This window comes from Primulina tabacum, chromosome 4 (genome assembly GCF_025594145.1).
Source record: "Primulina tabacum isolate GXHZ01 chromosome 4, ASM2559414v2, whole genome shotgun sequence".
Classification (NCBI taxonomy): Eukaryota; Viridiplantae; Streptophyta; class Magnoliopsida; order Lamiales; family Gesneriaceae; genus Primulina; species Primulina tabacum.
In genome coordinates, this window is record NC_134553.1 from 33,714,346 (window position 1) to 33,725,304 (window position 10,959).

The 10,959-nt window shown below is 39.2% G+C and overlaps 1 protein-coding gene across 1 annotated transcript; it reads left to right on the plus strand.

The window, feature by feature from the left end:
• Nucleotides 1-6,258: 6,258 nt before the first annotated feature.
• LOC142541951 (uncharacterized) lies at nucleotides 6,259-10,660 on the plus strand. Its single transcript, XM_075648396.1, has 8 exons — nucleotides 6,259-6,430; nucleotides 6,524-7,551; nucleotides 7,747-8,037; nucleotides 8,158-8,607; nucleotides 8,734-8,863; nucleotides 9,008-9,129; nucleotides 9,207-9,448; nucleotides 10,270-10,660. Exons 1-8 carry the CDS (start codon nucleotides 6,259-6,261, stop codon nucleotides 10,658-10,660), a joined length of 2,826 nt encoding a protein of 941 aa, XP_075504511.1.
• The last annotated feature ends 299 nt before the right edge of the window (nucleotides 10,661-10,959 follow it).

Here is a 10,959-nt window from a genome sequence, read left to right on the forward strand (position 1 = left end):
CGACTTGAAAACTCGGTTCATCAGATCCATGAAGACTGAAGGAGCATTAGTCAGACCAAATGACATAACAAGAAACTCAAAATGACCGTACCTGGTCCGGAACGCCGTCTTAGGGATATCAGACTCCCTAACTTTCAACTGATAATAGCCAAATCGCATATCAATCTTCGAGAACACTGTAGCCCCATGCAATTGGTCAAAAAGATCATCTGTCCGTGGCAACGGATACTTATTCTTGATAGTCACTTTGTTGATCTCTCTATAATCAATGCAAAGCCGCAAAGACCCATCTTTCTTTTTAACAAAAAGAACTGGAGCTCCCCAAGGCGAAGAACTCGGCAGAATGAAACCTTTATCCAAAAGATCCTGCAACTGCGTCTTCAACTCTCTCATCTCGGTAGGGGCCATTCTGTACGGAGCCTTAGAAATAGGAACATTACCCGGAACTAGATCAATCACAAACTCCACATCTATGTCCGGCGGTAAACCCGGCACATCATCCTCAAATACATCAGGGAATTCTCTCACAACATCAATATCATCAATATTCAACTTCACCATTCTATCCATATCCACAATCGAAGCCAAAAACCCATCGTAACCTTTAAACAACATCTTCTTAGCGTCAAGACATGAAATAAAAGGAAGGACCAGCGAAGTACCTGCAGTGGCGAGCATACCTTCCTTATCGCCATCATCTGCAAATTTCACCGTCTTAGCAATGCAATCAATCACTGCACGATAGGTTGATAGCCAATCCATGCCAAGTATAACATCAAACGCAACCATCGGAATAATAATCAAATCGGCATAGACCACTCGCTCATCAATTTGAACAGAACATGCATACACAATAGATGTCGGGCAGAACACATCCCTCGAAGGCAATACAACATTAAACTGGAGGGGAATAACAGAAGGAACTATACCCAAAGATCTCAAAAATGGTTCAGACATAAAAGAATGAGTAGCACATGTATCAATCAATGTCGTAGCTACTCTGCCTGAAATTAAAATAGTACTAGAGATCACAGAAGAATCATGGTTTATACCTTCCTTTGTCATGGTAAAGATGCATCCCTGAACCTTCTCTTTACTCGCTCCTCTTGGACAATCCTTGGAAATATGGCCTGCAGTGCCACATCTGTAGCAAGTATGAGTACCAAATCTGCACTCTCCCCGATGATGCCTACCGCACTTGGGACACAATGGCTTCTCGGGATCAAATGGAACTGCCGGTGGTTTAGGACTCGGCTCTAACTTGCCTTTCCCTTTGAAACTGCCCTTTCCTCTTTGACTTGAACCTTGGCCTCTTTGAGCAATGGCCTGCTGCCTCGCTTGTCTCTCCCTAGCAATGTCTTTCTCATCTTGCTCGGCCAACAGAGCCTTAACCACAATCTCTTTGAATGTCACAGCCTTCGACATATTAATGCCCCTTCTGATTTCTGCTCTAAGGCCTCTAATGAAATGAGCACCTTTGTCTTTGTCATTGGAAGCAATATACGGGGCAAACAGACAACCCTCCTCGAATTTCAGAATGTACTCATCAACATTCATACCTCCCTGTCGAAGCTCCAAGAACTCAGTCACCTTCCTAGCTCGAAGTGCGTCTGGGAAGTACTTGTCATAGAAAAGATCAGTGAACTCTGACCACTTCAATGCCGGAACATCCACACTAACCTTGGTAGCATTCCACCAAATGCGTGCAGCCTTGACTAACATGAACACTGCACATCCAACTCTGTCTTTGTCTGCATAGTTGAGATAATCAAAAATAGCCTCAAGTGCCTTGATCCACTCTACTGCCACCAACGGATCAGTGCTTCCTGCAAATTCAGGCGGATCCATCCTCTTGAAAGCAGTAAAGATCCCATCAGTACCAACTGCTTGTGCCACATGGCCTTTCACTTGACCTCTACCTTGACCTATACCTTGCAAACGTAGTAACTGTTGGATCTGCTCAATGTGGACCTTAGCTTGCTCTTTCAATAACTTGCCAAACTCATCGACAACTCTAGAGGAAGAACTATCCTCCCCCTCTGCAGCTTTCCTCTTAGGAGGCATAACTCCTACAATGTGATCACACAATACATATCAATAGATAACAATGAATAGATGTAGAAGAAGACATACCCAGAACGTTGAAAGTAGACGAAGTCATATGCATTGGTCCGAAGAACGGTGCTCTGATACCACTAAATGTAACACCTCGACCAGTTTTGATAAAATAGCAGCGGAATACTAAAAATTTTACTTGAAGGGAGGAAGGATTAAAATTTCTTGACATAAAAACATTTACAATCAAAAGTATATACATGATCAATGAAATGATACAACAAAATACAAAATATCATTTTTGTGATCATGTCCAAAATGCTAGAAAAAGTAGCCTTCTTCCTTCCCTCTCTTATGCATATGACTCCGGCCCCAATCAACTTCCCGGCTCGTCGCTCTTATCTGCATCACATGAAATAACTGAAATGAGTATAAAACTCAGCAAGTGGAACTCTTACATAGCAATGAATACATAGCATACTCTGAAAAACATGACTTTGAAAACATTGAATACCATCAACTCTGAAACATAAATATCATAGCATGAATAACAATAACGATGGCATTTCTCTTTTCTCTGATGGATTGATATCTATATAGTATCTCTGTCTCTGTACCTATATCCCATCGATATACATCGATAACTCTGAGGGATATAAGCTTCTGGTCGTTGATCAACAAATTGCATGCAATCTCTGACTATATATCTATCAATCCAATAAATCATTTAAACTCTCTCTTTGGCATTAAATCAAACACTTTGAAGACTCTTTTCTCTTGTATTCCCTTTTTCACAATTGAGACATAAATAGCCTCCATAATATACAACAAAATGTATAAATACATATCACAAATCAAATGAAGGGAATAGCACATTAAAACCATTGAAACACCATATGTATATTATCATGTGAGCACAAGAAATGAAATTCCACTTACAACCAATAGAACCCTTGAATATAATCTCTTGGTACACAACCTACAACAATAAACCATGTATTGCACCATTATCAACTCAATAATCACAAACTCATACCATTAAATCCATAAAACCAACACAATCCACAAACCCAATACATCTCCCAACACCAAAACCAAGAAATAAACAAACCCATAAGCTTACCTTAACTCCTTGAACCCACAAGAACCTTAATCTCACCACAAATAACCAACAAGAAGCTAGAATCAAAGAGATGAAGTGAAAGGAGATGGAACCCTAGCCTTCACTTGAACTGCAAACCGAGAAATGAGGAAATAAGAGTCTACTCTTGCATTTAAACACTTAAAATCTCAAAACACGACTTTACTGTTCATCGACCGCGGGTGCGCTGCCTTCTACACCGCGAGTGCGCTATGCCTTCGGCATCTCATCCAAAAATCCATAAATGACGACCACGGGTGCGGTAACTCTTACACCGCGGGTGCGGTGTGTCTTCGGCAACTCGACCAAAAATCTGAAATAACGACCGCGGGTGTGGTCCTCTTTTGAGCGCTGGTGCGGTCTCCTCTGAACCAACAATACTCTTCGCAACTAAACCGAATCGCAACGTCACTTCTCTTTATATAATTCGGCAACAATCTCAACAAGAAAGTGGCAACTCTATATCTTATCTAATCACTCCAATTGGCCTCATACCAATCGGCTCAACAAACGAATTACCATGAATTAAACCGCAACGACGCTACGACACAGCTACACAACATCTAATAACAACAATGCTATAAACCATAAATCGCAACTCTTAACATCAAAACTATACTTAAACTCAACCAAATATTCAAAAATCATACGAAATCTTAAACCGTACCGTACACAGGCTTGGCTATTACAACAACTCATTATTTCTAAGAGCAGAATCTTTTGTCCAGTCATATGTCTGGAACATTCATTGTCCAGATACAATGTGGAGCTGCTGATCTTTTTTTTCTTCTTTTGTTCTTGCAAGCACAAGTTTTAGTAACTGGTACCCAATCTATTTGGGTCCGAGCCTTATCAGTCCTTTAGGAACCCACATTTGTATAATTCTAGGTGACCTTGAACTTCGGGTATCCAAAGAGGTTTGTGCATGTAATATCACAACTTTTTATCCTTCTATTTTCAATGATTTTATTCTATGGTTTGGTGTTATGGATATATGGTTAAGTTATTATTGATCATGGTTATTGTTATGGTTTATGAGTATAATTGATGGAAGGGTTGGTATTGCATGTTATAGCATCAATATGGTTATCGCAATGTATTCATGGTTATTTATTGTATGGTTTTGGTATGGTTAAGTAGATGGTTGTGTATTTGAGGAGTTGTTGTTGTCATGAAGGTATAATGTTGGGAGTTGGATTGATGGTTTGGATGGTTAGAGTCAAATAGATAATTGGGGTGCAGAAATGGTATGAAAATTTTGGTATATGTTACGGTTTTTAGCATTATGAATGGGATATTAATCCAAATAACATGAGGCCAATTGCATTAGGAAGCTAAGATCCAAAGCTACAACTTTCATGTTTTGAGTTTTGTTCAAATAGTTGAGGAAGATGAGTCAAAAGTGGCTCGAAGTGTATTATGTATATCGTCATTCCTGCACTCACATTTTGGTAGAATGGGCATAACTTTTTACTCGGACATTCAAATGACCTTAAACCAGTGGGAGATTCAAGAAAAGACATAGGGCTACAATTTCATGTTTATCACTTTGGCTAATTCGGAAGAAAAAGTGCAGTTTTGGCCCTTGGACCGAGGGTACACGGACCTATACATGGAGGGGGGGCACGGGGTCCGTGTCTATGTCGTATAAAACACATTTTTAAGAGTTTCTAAGCCAATAAGTTAGCCATTTCTCTTACTCCACTTGCATGCATCGACTTGGGGAGTTAGGGTTCTTCATTTCTTTTCCTAATTCATTTATTTCCACGGTTTGGATCTTCAAGTTGGAGGTGTGATCTTCATATCCTCAAGAGCAAGTAACCAAGGTAAGGAAAATTATCTTTTGGGTATTTGGTTGAAGTGAAGGGAATGGTGGTTTAGGCTTGAATGATAATTTATAAGTGGAAGATGTGAAGTTAATGGTATAATATTGATCTTGTGTTGTAGGATCAACTACCAAGAATCTATCACAACAAGTTTTATTGGTTGTAAGTGGGCTTTTTCCTTGAATGCATCTCATGGCCTATATGTATGATGAATGATTTTGTTATTGTTCCTAGCTCCTTTAATCCATTGATTATATACTTGCTATGTAATGGTTCATTGATTGATAGAAAAGTAAAGGAATTTTGATGTCAATTGCTAAGAAAGGAGCTAGTTCTAATTACATGCACTCCACATGGTTGATAAAATGATTCAATGGTTCTTTTTATGGCTTGATAGTTATATGGTATCGGTGGTGCTTCTAGCACTTCTAAACCCACATAACGGAAGTTGATCAACATTTATCATGTACAGTGACTGATTTTGACTGAAATGTACATGTATACCATCGACGGATGACTTATCAATGCCATACAAGGAAAATGAGGGAAATGGTTGATAGAATGTCATCTTATAAATGTTATCTATATATTCCATTGGACGATGACATTTCCTATGGTTTATTGAAAGTTCCACTTACTGAGTTTTGTAAACTCATTCCAGTTATGTCATGTGATGCAGATAAAAAGGAATAGCGATAGAAGTGTCGAGGCATGGAAGGTGCATGTGCCAAAGCTTGGAGAATGATGTTTTGATAAAATGGTTTTGAGTATTGTACCTTGGTTCATGTTTTGAACAAAAAAATTATGTCCTAACTTTTGTCAAACACTTGGTAATTATGGAGATGGGATCTATGTGTTTAGTGGAGGTTTTGAGAATATATGTGTATTTTGGAAAGATTGATTTTGATAATATTTATTTTGTTTGCTTGGGAATATTTTGTAAGTTTATATTTATGGGTAAATTTTGCCAAAATTTTATTAATTATTATTTTTCTCCAAATCTTTTATAAGGCTTCCGCATTATAGCATTTATAGTTTAATGTCATGGGACAAGGGTGTTACATTTAGTGGTATCAGAGCAACGTTTTTCGGACCAATGATTTGGTGCATGTCTTCTTATGCTTGTGACACTTCGGTATGTATCTTTCTGCATCTCATTGATGTATTGGTATGATGATAAGCTTTACATGTAATATGTTTTGAAAATGATTTTAAATTGAGATGCAATATAGGAAAATGCCACCCAAGAGAAAAGCTCTTGAAGTACCTCCTAGAAGGAGAGCCGGAGAAGACCGAGACAGTACTTCCTATAATGTAGTTGATGAGTTTGGTAGGCTATTTCATGAGCAAGCTAAAGTGCATGGGGAACAAATTCAGCAACTTCTCCGATTTCAAACACCGGTTCAAGGTAAAGGCCAAGGCCGTGATCAATGAGTTCAAGAACGAGTTTTTGAGGGAGCTTATGATAAATTCAAGAAGATGAATCCACCCAAATTTGTAGGGAGTCCGGACCCTTTGATTGCAATGGAGTGGGTGAAGGCGATCGAGGCGATCTTTGATTACCTTAACTTTGATGATAAAGATCGAGTGAGTTGTGCTGTGTTTCTCTTAACCAAGACCGCAAGAATTTGGTGGGAAGCAACCAATGTAACGATTAATGTTCAAACATTGAAATGGAATGAGTTTAAAGATTTGTTCTATGACAAGTACTTTCCTAGCGATGTTAAAGCCCGCAAGGTGAAAGAATTCTTAGAGCTAAAGCAAGGGACAATGGGCATGAATGATTACATCTTGAAGTTTGAAAAAGGTTGTCTTTTTGTTCCTTTCATTGCTAGCAATGACAAAGATAGAGCCGAGCATTTTATGCAGGGGTTGAGGGCGGAGATTCGAAGAGATATTCGAATGTCGAAGGCTAATTCTTACAAGGAGATTGTTGAGAAAGCATTGATGGCCGAATATGATGAGAAAGAGATTGATAAAGAAAGACAATTCAGGAGGCAACAATTTGTCCAAAAGGGTCAAGCTTCATTTCAAGGAGGAAAAGAAGGACACAAGGGAAAAGGAAAGGAAGAATATCGCGGTAAAGCTCCTGCGGTGCCATCTGAATCAGATAAGCCTTTATGCCCTAAATGCCATAAACCACATAAAGGAGAGTGCTTAGTTGGAAGCAAAAAATGTTATAGATGTGGAGGAGTTGGGCACATCGCGATCAATTGCACTCAATCATCGGGCAAGGGCCGAGTTCAGTGGCGTATTTTCTCTTTGACCAAGGAAGGAGTTAATCCTGATTCGTCAATCATTTCAGGTACCATTCTTATTTCAGGAAAGGTAGCTAGTACTCTTATTGATACTGGCGCCACACATTCTTTTATATCTGAGCAATTTATGCATTCTCTTGGTCTTGTTCCTATTGGTGAAATTGTCCACTTTTCTATTGTGCTTCCTTCGGGAGATTATATTCATTCTTCAAGTGTGATTCGAGCGTGCCCTGTTCAAGTAGATGATGAATTGTTGAATGCCGATTTGATTGTCATTCCCATGATTGAGTTTGATGTTATTTTGAGAATGGATTGGTTATCTACTTATCGAGCTGTGATAGATTGTGTAGCCAAGACAGTACGTTTTCCTTCAGGGCATGGTGATAGCAGAGTCTTCACGAGGTTAGGTACTTCGCTTGGCCTTTCTTTTATTTCTTGCTTGCAAATGCAACGGATGTTTGTTAAGGGTTTTCATGGGTTTCTAGCATCGGTGGTGGATATAACTAGAGAAGGGAGTGGGAATGCGAGTGACATTGATATTGTGAGGGATTATCTTGATGTCTTTGCGGTTGATGTGCCGGGATTGCCACCGGATAGAGAGGTGGAATTTGTTATTGATATTGTACAAGGTACCGCACCGATTTCTAAAGCCCCTTATCGAATGGCCCCAACTGAAATGAAAAAGTTGAAGAGTCAATTGCAAGAGTTATTAGATAAGGACTTTATCAGACCAAGTTCATCTCCATGGGGGGCACCGGTATTATTTGTGAAGAAGAAAGATGGGTCCTTGAGACTATGTATTGACTATAGAGAGATCAACAAAGTAACGATCAAGAACAAATATCCTCTACCCAGAATTGATGATCTTTTTGATCAGTTACAAGGTGCTACTATATTTTCCAAGATTGATTTGCGGTCAGGGTACCATCAATTGAAAGTAAAGGAGTGTGACATACCTAAGACGGCTTTTCGAACCAGGTATGGTCACTACGAGTTTTTGGTTATGTCGTTTGGATTAACTAATGCTCCTTCTGTATTTATGGATCTTATGAATCGGGTTTTCAAGCCATATTTGGACAGTTTCGTTATTGTCTTCATTGATGATATTTTAATCTATTCAAAGACTCGATATCTACATAGGGAGCATTTGAAGATCATGTTACAGCAGTTGAGGGACAATCAGTTATATGCTAAATTCAAGAAGTGTGAATTTTGGCTAGAGCAAGTTGCATTTTTAGGTCATATCATTTCCAGGAAAGGAATTGCTGTGAATCCGGCAAAGATTGAAGCAGTTAAGAAATGGCCTATTCCTTTGACAGTTGCTGAGGTACGAAGTTTCCTTCGGTTGGCAGGGTACTATCATCGTTTTATTTGTGATTTCTCTAAAGTAGCCTTGCCACTTACTACTCTGACGAGAAGAACAGTTAAGTTTGAATGGACTAATGAATGTCAGCAAGCATTTCAAGTAATGAAGGACAAATTGACTTCAGCTCCAGTGTTAGCACTTCCTCAGGGAGTTGAAGAGTTTGTGGTGTATACAGATGCTTCCAAGAAAGGTCTCGGTGCTGTGTTGATGCAGCGAGGCAAAGTCATTGCTTATGCTTCTCGTCAATTGAAGGATTATGAAAAGAACTATCCGACTCATGATCTTGAGTTGGCAGCCGTTATTTTTGTTTTAAAGATCTGGCGACATTATTTATATGGCGTGAAATGTGAAATTTTCTCAGATCATAAAAGTCTTAAGTATCTCTTTACTCAGAAAGAACTGAACATGAGTCAGAGAAGGTGGTTAGAACTTGTGAAGGATTATGATTGCACTATTAGTTACCACCCAGGAAAAGCGAATGTGGTTGCTGATGCATTGAGCCGAAAGTCAGGTTTTCAATTGGGTTCTATGATTCAAAAGCCTCTGTTTTCGATTTGCAGAGAAATGAGATCGCATTAGTTGAGGAAGGTACGATCGCTCGACTTTCAGCCTTAGTTATTCGACCGACTTTGATTGACAGAATTAAGCATGAGCAACAGTTGGGTACTCTTTTGTTGGACTTGAGAACAAAGGTAGAGAATATGGGGAATTCTGAGTTTGGATTGAACAATGATGGCCCGATTACATTTCAAGGCCGTATTTGTGTTCTTGTTGGTGATGCTATTCGTCGTGATGTTTTAACGTAAGCTCATACTGCACCTTATTCAGTACATCCAGGTGGCGCCAAGATGTATCAAGATCTTCATCATTGTATTGGTGGCCAGGTATGAAGAAAGATATAGCAGTATTTATTTCTGAATGCTTGACTTGTCAGCAGGTAAAGATCTCACAGCACCAACGACCGACAGGCTTATTGCAATCCTTACCTATACCGCAATGGAAGTGGGAACACATCACTATGGATTTTGTTGTTGGGTTGCCAAGAACTCAGAAGGGCTATAATTCTATTTGGGTGTTCGTGGATCGATTGACCAAGTCATCATATTTTCTCCCTGTCAAGATTACATATTCTATGACTCAATATACAGAGACGTATGTCCAAGAGATTGTAAGACTTCATGGAATAACCGTGTCGATTGTTTCAGATCATGATACAAGGTTTACATCTGAGTTTTGGAAAAGTCTCCATAGAGCTTTGGGTACAAAGTTGGCCTTTAGCACAGCCTATCATCCTCAGAGCGATGGGCAATCAGAGAGAGTTATACAGATTTTGGAGGATATGTTGAGGACCTGTACCATTGAATTTCCTGGTAGTTGGGATTCGAAGTTACCTCTTGTCGAGTTCACATATAATAACAGCTACCAGTCAACGATTGGCATGGCGCCATATGAAGCATTATATGGTAGGAAGTGTAGATCACCTTTATATTGGGACGAAGTAGGAGAAAGGAAGATGTTGGGACCCGAGTTGGTTCAACAAATGGTTGATGTGGTCGCACTGATCAGACAGAGAATGAAGACGGCTCAATCTCGATAGACAAGTTATGCAAATGTTCGACGAAGGCCTTTGGAATTCAATGTAGGTGACCATGTGTTCGTTAAGATAGCTCCCCTCAAGGGAGTTATGAGGTTTGGAAAGAAAGGTAAGTTGAGTCCTCACTATATTGGACCTTTCGAGATTCTGGATAGGATTGGTGAAAGAGCGTATCGATTGGCTTTGCCTCCGGATTTGGATCGAGTTCACAATGTCTTCCATGTTTCAACGTTACAGAAGTATTTGTCCAATCCATCCCATGTTCTTCGACACGAATCATTGGATCTTTTGCCTAATCTGAGCTATGAAGAAGTGCCGGTTCAAATTATTGACCGCAAAGTTAAATTGCTAAGGAACAAAGAAATTGGCTTTGTTAAAGTTCTTTGGAGGAATCATGTGATTGAAGAGGCTACATGGTAACCGGAGGAAGAGATGAGACAATGTTATCCGGATTAATTTTGAAGTAAGCAAATTTCGGGGACGAAATTTTTATAAGGGGGAGATTGTAATATCCCAACTTTTTATCCTTCTATTTTCAATGATTTTATTCTATGGTTTGGTGTTATGGATATATGGTTAAGTTATTATTGATCATGGTTATTGTTATGGTTTATGAGTATAATTGATGGAAGGGTTGGTAATTCATGTTATAGCGTATTCATGGTTATTTATTGTATGGTTTTTGTATGGTTAAGTAGATGGTTGTGTAGTTGAGGAGT

Coding starts and splice junctions, on each gene's coding strand:
- LOC142541951 (XM_075648396.1), top strand. CDS start 6,259: ATGCCACCCAAGAGAAAAGCTCTTGAAGTACCTCCTAGAAGGAGAGCC. Junction 7,552..7,746: donor TGTTGAATGCCGATTTGATT/GTCATTCCCATG, acceptor ATGTTTGTTAAG/GGTTTTCATGGGTTTCTAGC. Junction 8,608..8,733: donor TTCCTTTGACAGTTGCTGAG/GTACGAAGTTTC, acceptor AATGAATGTCAG/CAAGCATTTCAAGTAATGAA.